The following is a 17,359-nucleotide window of genomic DNA, read 5'->3' as shown; positions in this document are numbered from 1 at the left end:
TGTGATGGGCCAGCTCCAGTGCTCCAGCTCAACCGGGGTTGGCTGCCCCCTCTCTGCAGAGGCCCGGCACAACACCCTCCCTCGATCCTCTAAGTACCGAGGCTGGACCGGACTGGAGGGTGGCGGGATGGGTGGTGGGCCCTCTTTATGAGGGCCCGTGCCTCAGTGGGGCCCTTGGGCGCGCTCTGCTCTTGGGGGTGTGCGACGGGGGCTGGCCATGGAGGCTCATGTGCTGGAGCGTGCGCGAGTGGTTGGGAAAGGGAGGGCCTCTGGGGGGCGGCAGCCTTACCCTCTCCCCACAGCCAGGCGTGGAGCTCCGGTGCTGTCCGTCTGGGGCTTGCGTTGCACTCAGGTGCGATCTCCCTGACTTGCACTGCTTCCCCGGGGGCTCAGTGCTTTGCTTTGCTTCTCTCTTGCAGAATGTGGAGCCGGAGTCCCGGAACCTCTCCCTGGGCGGCCATGTGGGCTTCGACAGCCTCCCTGACCAGCTGGTCAGCAAGTCAGTCACTCAAGGCTTCAGCTTCAACATCCTCTGTGTGGGTGAGTGCCGTGGCCTGGCCAGGGACATCTTCAAACAGAGGGTGGCTGAGAGCCTTCAGGTGCCCTGGCTACCTGTCCAGCTGAGTGGGGCTTCCCAGACAGAGTACAAGGGTTTGGTTGGTGTGTCTGCCAGGGTGCAGGACAGGATCGGAGCTGTGGCCCGACTCCAGGCCCGTCTTGTCATGAAGAGCACACAGGATTAGGCACATGAAAGTGCTTTATAAACTGCAGGTATTTGTCACAGTGATTTTGATTCATTTATTTAAAAAGCAAGAACTCACCATGTGTCAAGGATGCTGTGGGGAAGCAGTCTCTGCCCTTCATCACAGTAGCATGTGACAGATATCCAGCCCGTGCCTGAACAGATGGCCCCACACAGGGTACTTTCTCTGGAGCGCCTGGCCAGACCCTCTGTCGTTTCCTTTCACCTGCCACAGTTAGAACGACATGGAGCGGAGGCAGCTCAGGGCATACAGGCTGAACCACTGGCGGCTTTAGACCCTGGCCCTGCTGCAGCTCCGGGCCCACGCTGGGCCTTGTAGGGATGGGGCCCAGGGCAGGCTGTGCATTAGATGACCTACCACCGTCCTTCCCTGCTTCCTTGTTCTGCCTCTTCTCTCCTCTTTCCATCTTCCCCTTCTACCCCCACCCCCTTTCCTTTCTTGCATTGCTGGGGATCAAACCCAGGGTCTGATACATTCAAGCGCCATGGGACCAGCCCCCCCACATTATTTCTGAGGCCTCTGAGACAAGGGCTGGAGACATGATGGAGTGGCTGCCACTTTTGATTGTATCAGGGCTGAGAACGCCTGAGCCCTCACCTGGCCTGGACCCCAGCCACGGAGAGTCTCATTCCCAGCCTCTGGGGCTCATTCTCTCCCTCTTGTCCCCGCCCTGCAGGGGAGACCGGCATTGGCAAGTCCACCCTGATGAACACACTCTTCAACACGACCTTTGAGACCGAGGAGGCCAGTCACCACGAGGAGTGCGTGCACCTGCGGCCTCAGACCTACGACCTCCAGGAGAGCAATGTGCACCTCAAGCTGACCATTGTGGACGCTGTGGGTTTCGGGGACCAGATCAATAAGGACGACAGGCAAGAGGCGGGAAGGGCGGCCCTGCCTGGCCTCATCCATCTCTCCCGTGGCAACCACGGTTCTCTGTTGCCCAGGCACCCCTTATTTCAAACTGCCCCCAGTCCGATACCCCCCACACTTCAGAGGGGCCTGGGAGGATGTCAGGGAACATCTGGAGCTCTGGGGTCGGGAGCTGAGTGGTTGTTCCTTGGGGCGGGTTGGCAGAAGGGCTCTCCCAGAGAGAGCACAGCAGTTTGTTCCGTGGGAAGAAGAGGGGCTGGTGGCGAGGGTGGGCAGCCTGGTCCCTGGGCCGCGGCTCAGCTCTTGCCTCCCAGGTGACGGAGCTGTCTGTAGTTACAGGCCCATAGTCGACTACATCGATGCACAGTTTGAAAACTATCTGCAGGAGGAGCTGAAGATCCGCCGCTCCCTCTTCGACTACCACGACACGAGGATCCATGTGTGCCTCTACTTCATCACGCCCACTGGGCACTCCCTGAAGTCCTTGGACCTGGTGACCATGAAGAAGCTAGACAGCAAGGTGCGTGCCCCACCCCTGTGCTGCCTTCCTTGGGACTGGCTGTCCCTTGGGTCCGCAGGGACGCGGTCAGGGGCTCGCACACAGCCCCTTGGCTTGGTTCTCTCCGGGTCCTATCTTGCAGTGGGCCCCACCACTCTCACTGGTCTCCAGGGCACCTCTCCTCGGGGCTTTTTCTCGAGTCCCAGCCCTAAGCCCCTTCCTTCTTGTTGTCAGCCCTGCTGGCTTGTTTCCCTCCTCCCGGAATGATGGCCGCCTCAACACGCTTTCTGTTCCGAGTGTCCCTTCCCTTCCCTTCCCGCCTCAGCCTCCTCCATGTCCCCTACTCCAGAGTCCTAGCTCTGCCCGCCTCGAGCCCTTTCTCTCTTGACATGGCCTCCCCGTGGATTTTGTCTGAGCCCTCTGGTGGGAGGAGAGCATGGCCCAGAATTGGGGAGACACGAGGAGACGTGAGGGTGGCTTTGTGGAGGGGTCAGGAATAGTTTGGGGCCCTGGAGATGCCACAGTCACCTGTCAGCTCCCACGTCACTGCCTTCCCCCTCGAGTTACTTTTCACCATTAAAATCTTTGAATCAAAGAAATCCTGGAGGGCTGTGGATTTAGCTCAGCGGCACAGTACCTGCCTGGCAAGCCCGAGGTCATGAGTTCGATTCTCGGTACCAGGGAAAATAAAAGAAATTTTTGAGATTTTCCCATGACTGCTGCGGATGGCTCACCTTACCTGCTTGGCGGGGAGTTGAGTCCTCAGTTCCTGCTTCTGTCACGCCCTGGAACAGTTAAGATGTCAGACATTCTGGGTCAAAGCTGACTGTGTCCAGGGGGACTAATTCTAGGGCTGGATGGTGATTCAGGGGAACCAGAGCTGTAAGAAGCTGGCAGCTGGTTGCCATGGTTACAGCCCATCACCGTGGCCTCAGGACTGTTCCTGGGTGCAGCTTGATCTTCCTGGCTTTCTGCTCCTCTGTGTAGGGACATGGCTTGGGCGGGGCTGTCTGTGGGCAGCCAGCTCACCTGCTCACCCTCCCCCAATCCTGGCAGGTGAACATAATTCCCATCATTGCCAAGGCTGACACCATCTCCAAGAGTGAGCTCCACAAGTTCAAGATCAAGATCATGGGCGAGTTGGTCAGCAATGGGGTCCAGATCTACCAGTTTCCCACTGATGACGAGGCTGTCGCGGAGATTAATGCAGTCATGAATGTGAGTGTTGAGCAAGAGCCGTGGCTCCAGGGCTGGGCGGTGCGGAGCAGCCAGATCGCAGGCACAGCCCCGGGAGCCTGTGTCCGCCGGGATTCCAGCCTTACGTGCTCCGGGACAAGCAGATAATGGGCATCTGCCACCAGCCAGCCCTGTGTGCTGTGGGCAGGGGTGAGGTGGAGCTGGACGTTGGGCTGCCCTGGGCTTGGCTGGACTCAGTGACACAAGGCCTGGCCTCGGGGTGGGAAGCTAAAGCCTGTAGGGGTGAGAGATGGGAGGCCAGGGTTTGGGAACCTGAGAGGGAGCCAGGCCCACAGGCCCTTTTAGGGAGCTCTAATGGCCCTGAAAAGAACACCCCCAAAGACTCTGGGAAAGAACATGTCGGAGTCAGGAATGGCAAGGGGAGGGCTGACAGTTCAGCTCACTGACACTTTGGAAAATCTAGAACATTTCTCTAAAAGCTAGAAGCCCAGTGTGGTGGCGCATGCCTATAAACCCAGCACCTGGGAGGCTGAGACAGGAGGATTGCTGAGAGTTCGAGGCCAGCCTGGGCTACATAGGGAGTTCCAGGCCGGTCTGAACTGCATAGTGAGACCCTGCCTCAGAAAACCAAAAACAAGAGCAACAACAACAAAACCCCCGCAGAAGCGCTGGGCTCAAGGCTCTCGCCACAGGGCCCGCAGGAGTCTGCACTCCGGTGTCTGCTCGGTGCTCACGCGTACCTGGGCCCTTTCCAGGCACACCTGCCCTTTGCTGTGGTGGGCAGCACCGAGGAGGTGAAGGTGGGAAACAAGCTGGTCCGAGCGCGGCAGTACCCCTGGGGAGTGGTGCAGGGTGAGTGTGGCCGAGCCAGTGCCCTCCGCCCTGCTGCCTGCGGCCCTGCCCCGCCTGCGCTGCCCTCCTCAGCCCACCCGCGCGCCGCCTCACCCTGGCCGTGTGCACACCGTCTCCCTGCCCGCCCGCGTGCCTGCCTCACGCCCCTGTGCTCCCGCTTCCAGTGGAGAATGAGAATCACTGCGACTTCGTGAAGCTCCGGGAGATGCTGATCCGGGTGAACATGGAGGACCTTCGCGAGCAGACCCACAGTCGGCACTATGAGCTCTACCGGCGCTGCAAGCTGGAGGAGATGGGCTTCCAGGACAGTGACGGTGACAGCCAGCCCTTCAGGTGACAGCCCACGCCTGCCCTCTCCGGTCGAGTTGGGCCAGGCTGGGTGGAGCTGCTGGGCGCCCAGTCTCCTCTCACTCCAGGGCCCTCTGAGTCCATGCTTGGGCTCCGCCCCTGCTGTCTGCCATGTCCCACCCTGGACCTCCCTGCTCTGCGTCTCCACAGCCTTCAAGAGACGTACGAGGCCAAGAGGAAGGAGTTCCTGAGTGAGCTGCAGAGGAAGGAGGAAGAGATGAGGCAGATGTTCGTCAACAAAGTGAAGGAGACCGAGCTGGAGCTGAAGGAGAAAGAAAGGGAGGTGCGTGCCCCCCGGGTCGGAGGCTGCGGGTGCGGAGGTTGTCGGTGCGGAGGTTGGGCCTCAGCCCGGCGTGCCCGGGTGTGCGCCAAGCGCTGCTCTTTCCACCCAGCTGCACGAGAAGTTTGAGCACCTGAAGAGGCTCCACCAGGAGGAGAAGCGCAAGGTGGAGGAGAAGCGCCGGGAGCTGGAGGAGGAGACCAGCGCCTTCAACTGCAGGAAGGCGGCCGTGGAGGCCCTGCAGTCCCAGGCCTTACACGCCACCTCACAGCAGCCCCTGAGGAAGGACAAGGACAAGAAGAAGTAGGTGGTGGCCCCGCGCTGACCCTTTCTCCCTGCACTCTCTCTCCTGCTCCTGTGAGCCTGCTACTTCCATCCTTGAGCTCGCTCCCTCCCTCTGTCTCTCTCTCTCTTTCTTTCTCTCTCTCTTGCTCTCTCCCGCTCTTTCCCTCTCGCTGTCACTCCTGTTTGTTCCCTTGCTTTCCACTCTTGCTGTTTTTCTTGCACTGGTGCTCTTGGTGTCTCAATCCGGATCTCTCTCCCCCTCCCCCCTCCCCTCTCCCCTCCCCATCCCCCTTCAGTGACCTCAGCCTCTCCCTCTCCTCCTGTCTCTCTCCTCTCTTTGCTTTCTTGCTCACTGCAGGTTTGTGCTCCTGCAGCGCTCTCAGCCCTGCTCTTTCTTCCCCTACAGGCAGGCAGAGCTTGAGAGGTGGAGCTCCAGGTCTGGGGGAGTCGCTCAGGCCCTGGGGCTGTTGGCATTTCTGCGTGGACAGTCTCTGAGGCCGTGGGTGTGGGCCCCACAGCGGCTGGCAGGGGTGACCTAGGGCAGCAGGCACTGGAGGCCAGGCAGCACTGCCCCCTGGACTCTGTGATTGCTCTGGAGCTATTTTGAAGGGATGTGGGTTGAACTGCAGTCCCCTGCAGGGGCTACGTGGATTTTGCTAGGGAGTGGAGCTGCCCCTCTAGGGGAAGCTAAAGTTGTTCCTGTAGAGAAGGGAAAGAAAGATAGGAATGGCACAGCCTCCAGGGATGTTGTCCGCTTGGTGGCCAGGTGGGGAACTCTGAGTCACTTCTGTTTGGCCTTTTTTTGGATGTGTGTGTCCATGGGGGTGGAACCCAAGGCCTCACATATGCTAGACAAGCCTATGACCCCTGAGCCCCGCCCCAGCCCTCCGTGGTATCTTTTACAGCCAGTGTCCACACCCTGAGCTGGAGCCCACATGCCCAGGCTGCCAGGCTCTCTCGCCCAGCCACACTGCACAGTGAGCATCTCCATGCCCTCTGTTTCTCCTGCCCTTGGCCGATCTGGTGATCTGGTACCGTCCTTTCCATGGCAGCCCAGGAAATAAGCGAGTGTGCCGTCCTGGCCCCCGCCTGCACTCCATCTCCTGGAGTGTTTGGGCTTTGCGAGCGCAGACCCTTTCTCCTTGACAGCGGTGAGGCTGGTGGTCAGGGCCACCAAGCGCGCAGTCAGCTGTGGCCGTGGGACATGGCTTCTGGCACGAACGCTCCCGGGGGCCACTTCCACATTGCGTTCTGAATGTACACAGGCCTGCGTGCGCAGGCACACACAGCGCTGTCTGCCTGTCTGTCCCGCCCCGTGACGCACGCAGCACAGGGCATGCATCTCCCCACACAGCGCGGGTGCACAGGTGCAAACTGGAGGGAAGAGGTGGAAAGTGCTTCTCCTGAGGGACCTGGGCCAGAACCAGGCATGAGGAGTTGGAGTCTAGTTGTCATTTTTTTTTCCTTAAGTGGAAATAGTGATTTTTTTTTCACATTTTTAAAAACTTGAGTTGGTCGTGTACATAACACGTCTTAGGTTTTTTGTTTTTTTTTTAACTTCCCTTTCCTCCCCCACTTTCCCTCGTCTTCGGCCCCCTTTCCCATTTCAGTTGTCATTTCCAAGGCCTCCTTTTTATAATCTGTATCCCAGTGGCCAGTGACCCCACCTCAGCTACTGGCGCTGCTGGGAAGGCTAAGTCCCTTCCAGTCCCCAGGGAAGCCCCAGCCCTGTGCTCCCCTCGACCCTGAGAACTTCCCCTCCTTTCCGGTGGCTCCTACCCCTGGTCCCACGTCCAGCCCTTGGCTTGGTGAGCTTGAGAGTTGGGGGCACCTGTGTGGGTTTCTAGCTGGCCACTCAGAAATCTGGTTTCTCCTTGGGGACACGGGGGACAGAGGACAGAGGCCCAGGGACCCGAAGTGCCTTTGCCCTGCTTCCTGCCTGCTTAGCCGCATCCAACTTGCTAAGGAGAAGCTAGGCAAAGTCTCCAGCAAAGATGCTGTGGAGAAACCTCTCAGAAGTCGAATCAGAGCCCGAGAGTCAGGTTGGGCCTGAGGCCCAGGGGTGCAGGGGGTGGGGAGTTGAGGTGCAGACTGCAGGTTTCCTGCACAGTTTCAAGGGGGCTCGTCTCGTGTCTGGTTGCCCTGGTACATTGCCTTCTAGCTGGGGCCCAGAAAACAGGCCCTTTCTGTTCACTTGATATGGCGGGAAGCTACAGTCCGTTTGGGGGCTGCCCTTGCTGGCTTCTGGAGACCAAAGTGGGCGGGCTGGGTATGGCCCCCAGCAAGTCCTCTCCCAGCCTGGTGGAGGGAATAGGGCAGATTGGGAGTGCATTTTGGAGGCGGGTATTTTTCAGGACCATTTAGTTGAATGGCTTTGATTGGTTGCATTTGTTCTTTAAATTTTAATCCATTTCTGCAAAATTACTTCCCAATCAGATCTTGACCCTCAGCCCGGGACGCCACAAACTGAAGCCAGTTCTGCTTCGCCCGTCACAAATGCCAAACTGACTGCCCTTTCCCAGTGTCCATCTCGCTGTCTTTTGCTTCTGTTTGGTTTGGTCTTCGTATCTTTTAATGTGTCTGTTTTTGTTTTGTTTGTTTTATTTTTATTTTTCAGTTAACGCACGCACAGACTTACATGTCAAGAGCGGACTTTCATGTGTTAAGACTTTCATGTGTTAAGTTGCTTGAGTTACACCTTGTGACCCTTCTCCCATAACATGGTGTGAGGACGGACTGGGAGCCTGGACAGACTCCAGTGTTTACTGCCCTGCCCCACCCCAGCCCAGCCCAGCCCAGCCCGGCCCCAGGCACCCTTAGGTCTGCAGGCCACGCCCTCTATGCAAACGTACAAAAGCCATGAATGCTGGAACCCAAAACTGACGAGGTTTGTTTTTTTCAGAGCCAGTGGCTGGTCTTCCATTTACAGTGTCACTATCCCTTGACGGAGCAGGTGTAAGCCACTCTAGCGAAGGCCCAGCCGCCATGCTAGGCCTCATTGTTCAGCGTCCAGATGGTGACTCCCGAGGTGCCCCAGGCGCAGCCTATGGTCTGGTAAACGCTGCAGGATCGCCCGCTCCCCCTTCATTTTAATTTTTTCTAACCTAGAGTTTAATTTCAGTAATAACTTTGAGACACTTCTGAATTTTTATTTTGGCACCAGCATAAAGACAAATAATATCCTCTCCCATTATTTTTGTAAGTAACCCAGACTCCCTGGTTTTTAAAAACTAAAAAACCTCTAAGCCTTTCTTATGTACAGAGTACTCCTATAATATACAGGGAGAGGTGGGCAATAAACTTCCTGTAATGACAGTGTTTGAACTTTCTTTACCAATGAAAGTGGAACAGGAGCAAGACCACGTCCAGCATTTTTACTGTGAATGTAAATGGAACAGCAGCCCAAAGCCATTGTCTCTGGCTGGAGGTGCTTCCCAGGAAAGGGACCAATGCCATGTCTGTGTGTTAAGTGTTGGATTCCCAGTAAGACTCCCAGCCAACCTCACTTTCCAGTGCAAAGAGCTCTGCTCTGGGGAAGAGGCAGCTGCCCTGAGCTCATTGTTTCTTCCTTCCAGGCTGAGGGACAGGGCAAAGAGGAGGGGACTACCTGATATATTTAGGACAAATTGAGAAAAAATTAGCAGCCTGGGGCTTTCCCCGCTCTGGCTGCACTCTACAGAAGAACATTTTTAAGAACATCCTAGCAGCATTCATTCCTCTACGCTCTTGGTGGTCTGCAAGCGCCTGGGAATGTTGGGGGGACACTCGGCCTGTCACACTGGGAGGTAAGAGGTGCTGTCTGTGCTGCAGCGCAGTGCAGGGCCCTCCGGCTCTCACAGCCTGGCATGCTCCCTGCAGCGGAGCCCTGCGAGGCTGTGCTCGGTATTGCTGGGTTGGTAGCTTTTTATGCCCCTGTATTTCTTCCCATCACCATTTCTCCCTCTCTGCCTGGCCTGTTTTGTCGATTTCCAGGACCAAGGCTGGGCTTCCTCCTGCCCCTCTGAGATGATACTGAGTTGATAGATGGAGGGAGAGCCAGGCACAGTGGTGCATGCCTATACTCCCAGCACTTGGGAGGCTGAGGCAGGAGGATCACTGGGTCTGGCCACATAATGCATTCAAGGCCAGCTTGAATTATATAGGAGACCTTGTTTCAACACCCTACCACACCAAAGAGGAAGGATGGGCTCTTACAGGTCCACCGAGGCACAGCCGGAAAGGGGCAGCCTGTATGGGTGAGGGGCTCCTCATGCCAGCAGTAGAGGAGGTTTTATTGATACGCCAAATGAAAATTCTCCAAGTGTTACACCATGACCAAGGCTGGAAACTTGAACTATCTAGGGAGACCATGTTAAACAGAAAAATATAAATGTAGAATTAGGTACAGCCCTTAGAAGGGGCCTTGAAGATAGAGCTTCATGGGCCCCGCACACTCAAAGGCTGGCGTGGATGGCGAGCAGCTCCTCCACAGGCTGTGTCCGTGTCTGAAAGTATACACACCTGGGTCAGAGCTCGGCCTTTGACGCAGCCTCTCCTGGCTGATGGGTTTTGACAGCAAGGCTCAGTGACCAGCAGTGCTTCTGTGAGAGCGAGGATGCCTGCCTGTCCTGGGCAGACCCTGCCACCTGCCCACCGCAGCCCGCTGGGCAGCCTGGGCCAGGGAAGGCCTTGCTGTGGTTGGCTGCTGGCCTGCCGACCTGAGCCTGCCCAGCATCACCTGCAGTTTTGGGGTCTGCTTTAGCCCACCTCAGTGCACCTCTCCCCTTGCCGTTGTGTTTGGAATTCGGTCATCTTGAGCTGAGACCAGATTACGTCTTGGTGTACAGGGTGAGCATAAAGTCTGACATTCTTTAACCAGCCCCCTGTCATGGAGCGTGACTCCCATGTGCAGATCTGATTTACCCCCCTTTCCTCCTCATTCGTTGGCATTATTTGGGACGTCACGTAGGACCGCCTTGGCGTTTACTATCATGTCTTCCCAGAGCCACGTTGGTTTGGGGTAGAATCACCATATAATTGGGACTTGTGAGGGTGAAAGGGGGTGTGGTTAATCACTACGCTCGCTCGGCCAGCGGCCCTGAACTGGAACCGCCCCAAACCCACCAGGATGTGTGGTCTCATTCACTACGGGCTATGGTTCGCGACTGTACAGACTGACTGCAGTTATGTCTGTCTGTCTGTCTGTCTGTCTGTCTGTGGGGCTCGTTACTGGGTGAGAGGCTGAGGGAGCGTGCCGTGCTAGTCTGTTATGTTAACATGCTTTTCTAAAACTGCTTCACTTGTTAATTCATTTACTCATTCATTGACTGTTTTTGTTCCTCTCCATTCACTTTGTACTGTTTTTTTTTTTTTTCCCATTAAATTTTGCATTTATTTTGAGTTTTTATGGTGTCTTTTTTGGGCAGCTCTTTTGAGTTAACAAATTTCCCAAGCCTATTAATACGCTACAGCTGTGGTAAAATCGAGTTTGTCTTGCTGTGAACCTGAGGGAGGAATCGCATTGTAGTGGTGAATGCTGCCCCAGGCACCTGCGAGTTGCTCTTGGAAGGGAGCAGCAGGGAGGCAAGAGTTCCAGAAAAGAGCAAATGTGTCTGCGGCCCGGGCGTCTTGATGGGGTGACGGGGTGGAGGGCGCGAGGGGGACCTGGGACAACTAACATTTGTGTGCATTCGGCTGCATTCCGTGCACTAACGCCTCTGACCTTCATCATGGTCCCAAGATTAGACATCATCACTCCCTGTTGTATAGGTGAGGCAGGGAGGTGACAGCGTTACCCAGGGTCACACATCAAGTGACTGGAAGGGGGGATGCGAGTATTGGTTGTCTGCATCTGTAATTCCTGGGTGTAGCTGCTCCTTGGCATCCAGCAGAGTCACGGAGGGAGAGTACAGATGGAGCCTTGTTAAGGTCTAGGCTTTGACAGTGGAAGTCTTGTAGCAGTAGTTTTGGAGAGGCGGGACGGTGTTTGGCTAAGGAAGGGCAGACTGGTGGCTGAAGAAAATCACACACAGAACTGAGTCCATTCATTGAAGCCCTTGCTTTGATCCTAGGAAGACTGAAAATGAGGAAATAGGGGCAGAGGTCCGGGAACTGAGAGCTGGGCCGGAAGACTGGCATTCAGACCGCCTTGGCAGGGTGTAGCTCACCTCTACTGGGGGAGGCAGGTGGCAGGGGAGGCAAAGTTCTCATCAAGCTTTGAGGAAGGAGCTGGGCCCCCTCAGTGTGGGAGCAGCATCGCCCAACTTGACCCACTCATCCGGGAAAGAGTATGTGGACAAGTTTGAGAAAGGTTGGTGGTGTCTCCTACATGAGCCCCCTGTACTCCGTCTGCCGCTGGGCTTTCTCCCATTTCCGCTTGCTGTGGCCTTCGCCAATCCCTACCCCTCTGGAGAGGGGACAAAAGGAAGCTGGGTTGTGCCTGTTAATCCCCCTGCTGGGTTCCCCATGTCTGTGAAATGTTAGAGTAGGATCTAAGACAAACTTGGGCAGAGCTCAGTTTTTTGAAAACACGCGTGTCAGCTGCCCCAGATGGAAGGTCCAGCATTTGCAGAAAGGCATGGCAACAAGGCTGTCCTTAACTCAGATTGGGGTGCACAGGTCTGCTGCTCTGTTCCCCCAGCAGAGTGGCAGTGGCTCTGGGGACTGAGTTTATGGCTGGAGCCACTGAGTTCAGAGGCCCAGGAGCCTCCCAGCAGTTCCCCAGAGCCTGAGCTGCATGGGCTGGTGTGGGCCTTCAGACTGAGCCCCTTCCCACCTGCTCCAGTGGCCCTCGCTGGAAGGGCGGAGGCGCAGGGCAGCTGTGGCCGTGAGCAGCCTGCAGCCCGTGGCATCTCAGGACACCTCCCTTCCCTGCAGCTCCCTAAGCTTCGCGCCCCGCTTTCTCACTTCGGTCTTCCCAGGATCTGCCGGGATGGTGGTTACTGATCAGTGGTTACTGATGTACTGATCAGGAGAGCGCCCCAGGTGTGTCTGACTCTAGCAAGTCTAAATAGTAGCCGCAAATGCACAATAAGATGCAGGCATTACTGACAAAGTTTATTTTAATGTAAACTCCCAAAAGCAAGATGTGACAAGAAAAGGTGGCATTATACCGTCTACAATGCAGACGTGATTATGGTAGATCTGGTCCCTGACCGCTCTGCTACATCCCCATCCTCCACAGCACAGCACTCACAAAAAAGAAAGTCACAAAGGAAGACTTCACCACCCCCGATAAGCGTGTGGCTCAGTCACTTAGGCCCCCAGTGCTACGCACACAGCTCCAGCTGGCGGCTTCGCCAGCTGGGCGCCAGTGCACAGAGGGTTCAGTGGTATCGCCGTGGGAGGGGCAGCTGGCCTCCCCCTCAGGCACACAAGTAACCTCACTACACAGCAGTGGGCGCAGCCTGGGCCCCAGAACCTGCTCCCAGCCCAACAAAAAGCTCTCAGAGCCCTGCCTGCCACACAGGTGTACCCAGTAACATCCATTCGCCAGCATGGCATTCCTCTAGTTAATCCAGGAAGTGCCTTTGCTTAAGAGTAATAAAAGCTGGAGCAGGAAAATCACAAATTTGAGCCCACCCTGGGCAACTGGGCTAGAGCTCGTCTCAAAATATCAAAAGCGCTGGGGATGTGGCTCAGTGGCAGAGCGCCCTGGGCCCAGTCGTCGGAGTGGGCAGGAGACAAAGGATGAAGGTGCTTACTGCTTGCTCAGGGTTACTACACATTAAAGCCTAATCATGATCCAGACCCGAGATGTAAGTCACTGCCACGTCAGGGTGAAAGGGTGCGGAGAGACGGCAAACAGCTGGGACAGAAGCACAGGGACACATTTTGGGATAGGTGTGGGAGGCTGGAGGACCCAGCCAGTCTGGCGAGTAGACTAGCAGGAAGTGGTCAGTGAGGACTGGCCTCTGCCCTTCGGTCCTGATCAAGGCCCACTCATCTCCCTGGCTTCACCAGGAACAAATGAGAAGGTAGGGTTGTGTCTGTCAGACCACCCTTACCTGTGCTGACCCCTGCCCCTGCTTTCTTCTGAGGCCTGCAGGACTTCCCCAGTTGCTCTTCCAGGGCTTGCTCCCCTTGTCTTTACAGGATTAGTCAAGCCAAAGAATTCACAGGTGTCTGAGGGTTCCCACCATGCTCGGGAGCACTGGGGAGTGGCCAAGAAGCTGGGTGCTGGTGACTAGTTGTCTGCTTGGGAGGATGACAACAAACTTTTCAGGTGCTGCAGTACAAGCTCCTTGCAGCAGCTGAACTGCTCAGAGACTGACCTGTGTTAAAACAGAGGCCAGCCTTGAGCAGAACCGTCACAGGCTCTAAGGAGGAGGCAGCAGAGCGCTACCATGTTAGCATGAAGCAACTCAGGGCATTAAGTGCCGTCTGGGCACAGCCAGCTCCAGCCTCAGTAAAACTCCTCGTTTATGCATTCCGTCCCGACCTATCTGTCCCCAGAGCTTCTGACTGCCTCCTACCACTTACGTTCAGATAGCCAGTGACAGGCCCAGAGTGCGGTCCTCAACATTAAGCTGAAGGCTGCTGCCTCCTGAGTCCACCCCTAATCTTTGTGCTGATGTCCTGCCACTGAGAAGACATTTCTGTCACTGTCAGAAACCCACTCCTGTTGGCCTGGGGAAGGAAAACGGGCCACACTCTGGTCCACAGGCTGGCAACGTGTGCACTACCCAGCCCTAGGCATACTCCTGCCAGAGCTGTCACGGCCAGAGTGTCTTCTGGTGCCCACACGGGCCAAGGGCCCTGCGTACCGTGGTAGGATTAGAGTGTCAGCTGCCTGGGTACAATGAGAGCCTGGCCCGGGGCAAAGTTGATGTCTACCTGTGCTTTCTTTAGCAGATCAGATATAGGATCACAGCAGCCTGGTTCGAGCCTCTCGAACTCTAAGGTGATGATGACCAAAGCCAGTGTGGAGCCCTTGAACTGCAGCAGCTGGTGGCCCGCCATACAGTGCTGCAGTTGCCTGGTCAGGGACGCGACGTGGAGGGAAGGATTCGTCTGAGGCAGCAGATTCATCACGTGGGGCTGGCTCAGCATCACTAGGGCGTGGAACTAGAGACCATGGTTTTTAATGTTAGAATACCCCATACTTTTCATACTATCAGTGACCAAAAGTCCAAACAGTTGCAGTTTCCACTGGGGAGCACCCAGTAGGACCCAGTCCTTTTCATTTCTGTCCAGGGTCCCAGAAGGGGCTTGAGGCTTAATGTCCATTCTGTGGGCAACCCGAGCTTCCACCCTGGAGAGAAAAGCACTCTGCTTTGTGATGTGGTCATGAGGAGCCTACAGTATCTAGATGATTAATGTTTCCATTCTGAAAAACAGAAACATACTGTTCAAGATCAAGGGAGCTGAAAAGTTACTTGTATCTGCTTGACTTAAACTGTAGCAGTGGCCCGTTTTCACAATGAAACAGCCCTTAGTGATTTAATCTTCACGCTTCCTAACAGACCCAAGCCCTATGACATTTCCATTGCATAATTTTGCCTTACTAACAGAATCACATCCTTAAGGACGATCATCACTCCCCTCACTAAGACAAACTAATGTGTGATATTTTCTAAGTGCCAGATCAATATGGTCTAAAGCTTCAGTAAGGATTGTGTGTAGGTGAATAAAGACAGCTAAGTGAATGTGTGTAAAGTGTAGCAAAAGCAGACAGATATTTATGTACGAAATTCATAGAATGGAAAGTTAAATATTTTTGCAGTGTGTATTTAAAAAGAAACTCACCATAATAGTGGCATCTGAATATCTTTGTCAAGTTAATTTAATGTCCTTTTAAAAGGAGAGGCTGGTAGCAGTGTTGGATTTAAGACGCATTTTCACTCCTCCATAAGCAGTGAGCCCTGTGGGTTACCTCGCTGCGGTGCATGTGCAAGGACCTGTGCACACCTGTGCTTTGCTGTCCTGTGTCGTGAACAGCTGTTCCAAAGGCACACACGAGTGTCAGGGAGACTCCGCAAATGCCTCATGCTTACTATATTCAAGAAGTCCAGAGGTGTTGCAATGTGGAGGTCCCAGTGCAGGTCCTTCAGAATAGATATCTCCATCCTCCGCAGCTCATTCGGGGAATAGCAAGAGCCGCAGTGCTTTATGAAGTCCGTGACACATGGAATTAACTGTAAAAAGACAATAAAGAGGCCAAAGCCCTACATCATGTCATAGTAGCTTTTGTTTTCTCATCTATGGGGACTGGGTGTCCACACCCTGAGGAGAGTGGTCATCCAATGGCCTGCCACAGGAAGTGTTTGAGAGGAAACACCAGCCAGAACTTAGCTGGCTGCCAGTTCCCCAGGAAGTTGTGACACTGTGCTCAGACTCAGGTCTTCTGGAGGCTGAGGCTGTGCCATCTCTTGTTCGGCCACGACAACTTACCTGAGGTTTTCCAGGAGCCATGGGGTCTGCCATTCCTGTTCCTCAGCCCTGTCACGGCTACTCACGGAGAGGAAATTTAGGCCTTTGGGTTTCCTGAGAGGCTCGTCAAAACCTCCCATGGTTTTTGCAGCACTACAGCTACACATGCCTTCCCTCCAACCTTAACTGAAGGTGGTTCAGGACTAGCAAAACTGACTTTTCTCCAGAGGGGCTTACTAGGCCAGAGGGACCAAACAAGGTTGTCTGTAAGTAAACATTAAAATACCGAGAGCATTCAAGACTCATTCTTACCTTTTGTAGATGAGCAAAGTATTACTATAACTTCGAGATACTTCTAAGGGTCATTTACTTTATTTTTTGTTGTACAAAAACAACTTAGGTACAAATTATGTTTAACCAACAACTGTTAAAATTTTTATCGAATGTTCAGAGCTGGACACACACACACACACTCCCCCCGCACCTTCCTCAGATGCACACATCAACCCAGGGAGACTGCAAGTGGTCGTAGTTTCCCCATCACCCTAGTGGAAAAGGTCAGAGGGTAGGGGGAGGTCTGAGAGGGTCCTGCAACAGTCTGCTGAGCTGAAAGCCACAAGGGAACTCAGGTGACGGAGCACGCAGCTCTCGTGCACCTCCCAGAAAAGGGTGCCAAGGACCGAGTTCCCTGTCTTTAAGTCTCAAGCAGCTTTTTTTGGACATAGTTTCTAGGGGCGAAATTCAAGCCACATGGTTTAAAAGGATCTTTTCTCCGTAGCTCAACGGCAGACACCAGTGAGGCCGGATGTGTCTGCCAGCCCAGGCCTGTCCTTCTGCAGGACGGGGTTCAGCTGTTCTTTCCACTTGTGGGGTCTGAGTGTCTCACAAGCCAAAAGCAGGGGGTTAGCAGAGATCGTGGGGAGTTAGAGACGGTTCCAAAGTGCGCACCATCCCGAGGGCACCAGCTTTCAGGAACCCGGTGCGCTCCCCAAGGTTGCACCCCAGTCCCTCGGGTGCAGCCGGGTGCGGACCTCCAGGGAGCCATACCTCGTCCTCTTCGTTCAGTTTCGCAGCCAGTCTTAAACACACGATTATGGCGCACTGGAGTGTACACTCTCTTACCTGCGGCGTGAACACATGTGGACACACTCCAGAAGCAAATTGGAAAGGACCCGAGGGGGGTTACTTTAAGAAAATAAGCGCCCCTTTCCCCCAAAAATGCGTTCCTCCAAGGGACAGAAGAAAGTTAGTGCTGCTTCTAGACAGGCCCGAGGAGGACGCTCTTGGTTTCTGAACCACGCTTCCCGGCCGTGCTCCCTTGTCAGGGAGCTGACAGCAGGGCACACACGCTGCCTTCTGGGGACGCAGTCTAGGCTCGAAGCCCTGCGAGCCCGTCCTGCCAAGCGCATCCCTGCAGGAAGAGGACTTTCCCAGCTGGGTCCTCCCGCCCTGCGCCAGCCCAGCTCTAAGGCCGCCGGTCACGGAGTCAGGCAGGGCCGGGGCCCGGCGCGACCGTGGCGCGGCTCCAACCCCAGCGCCACCCTTGGGAGAGAAGCCCTGGGCTCGGGGGCACCGGTTCGAGCACCGCGCGGGCCGCTCCGGGGAGCAGAGCGCCGCCTGCGCGCCCCCGGGAGGCCGCCCTACCTTCACCGAGGCCAGGAGGCGCGCAAAGATGCTGAGCGCCGGCGTAACAACTCCAGGCCGCCGCTCAGCGCCAGGAGCCACTGCACGAGCCCCCGGTAGGCGTCGCGGATCTCGGGTTGCTGGAAAAGGGAGCGGAGGCCAGGGGCTGGTCCCCTAGGGGCGGCCGCCGCGTGCGCGGGGACCAAAGCGACAAGGGGACCCAGGGGCCCTGGCCCTGCGCGCGCGGCGAGAGGTGCGGAGTGCCCGAGCCCGCGCGCCCGCGCCCGC

The 17,359-nt window shown here is 55.7% G+C and overlaps 2 protein-coding genes and 1 long non-coding RNA gene across 3 annotated transcripts in view; 1 reads left to right on the top strand and 2 right to left on the bottom strand.

The window, feature by feature from the left end:
- Positions 1-419: 419 nt before the first annotated feature.
- Sept8 (septin 8) lies at positions 420-14,801 on the top strand (the record flags this gene model as incomplete). The annotated part of the gene is given in 9 exon segments (XM_005376114.2): positions 420-540; positions 1,441-1,636; positions 1,971-2,157; positions 3,193-3,354; positions 4,089-4,185; positions 4,350-4,518; positions 4,684-4,816; positions 4,926-5,116; positions 13,928-14,801. Coding segments are annotated over 9 exon segments (1,422 nt in total), but the record flags the coding sequence as incomplete, so codon positions are not given.
- LOC102005668 lies at positions 7,682-14,000 on the bottom strand. The gene is made up of 2 exons (XR_259658.2): positions 13,913-14,000; positions 7,682-13,350 (listed from the first exon to the last, which is right to left on the bottom strand). It is a non-coding gene; the product is annotated as an uncharacterized LOC102005668 (long non-coding RNA).
- A 92-nt stretch (positions 14,802-14,893) lies between the features above and the next one.
- Ccni2 (cyclin I family, member 2) overlaps positions 14,894-17,359 on the bottom strand; it is a 3,012-nt gene continuing 546 nt past the window's right edge. Inside the window, exons 2-4 of the mRNA XM_013507374.1 lie at positions 17,093-17,245; positions 16,496-16,570; positions 14,894-15,213 (exon numbers count right to left, since the gene is read on the bottom strand). Coding sequence (XP_013362828.1) covers positions 14,917-15,213; positions 16,496-16,570; positions 17,093-17,245 — 525 coding nt within the window. The 3' untranslated portion in view covers positions 14,894-14,916. The remainder of the gene's footprint in view (positions 15,214-16,495; positions 16,571-17,092; positions 17,246-17,359) is intronic.

This window comes from Chinchilla lanigera, unplaced genomic scaffold (genome assembly GCF_000276665.1).
Source record: "Chinchilla lanigera isolate Chin_1 unplaced genomic scaffold, ChiLan1.0 scaffold00007, whole genome shotgun sequence".
NCBI classification, from domain to species: domain Eukaryota; kingdom Metazoa; phylum Chordata; class Mammalia; order Rodentia; family Chinchillidae; genus Chinchilla; species Chinchilla lanigera.
Note: the sequence above shows the minus strand (reverse complement) of the source record. Positions and strands in the feature narration are given on the sequence as shown.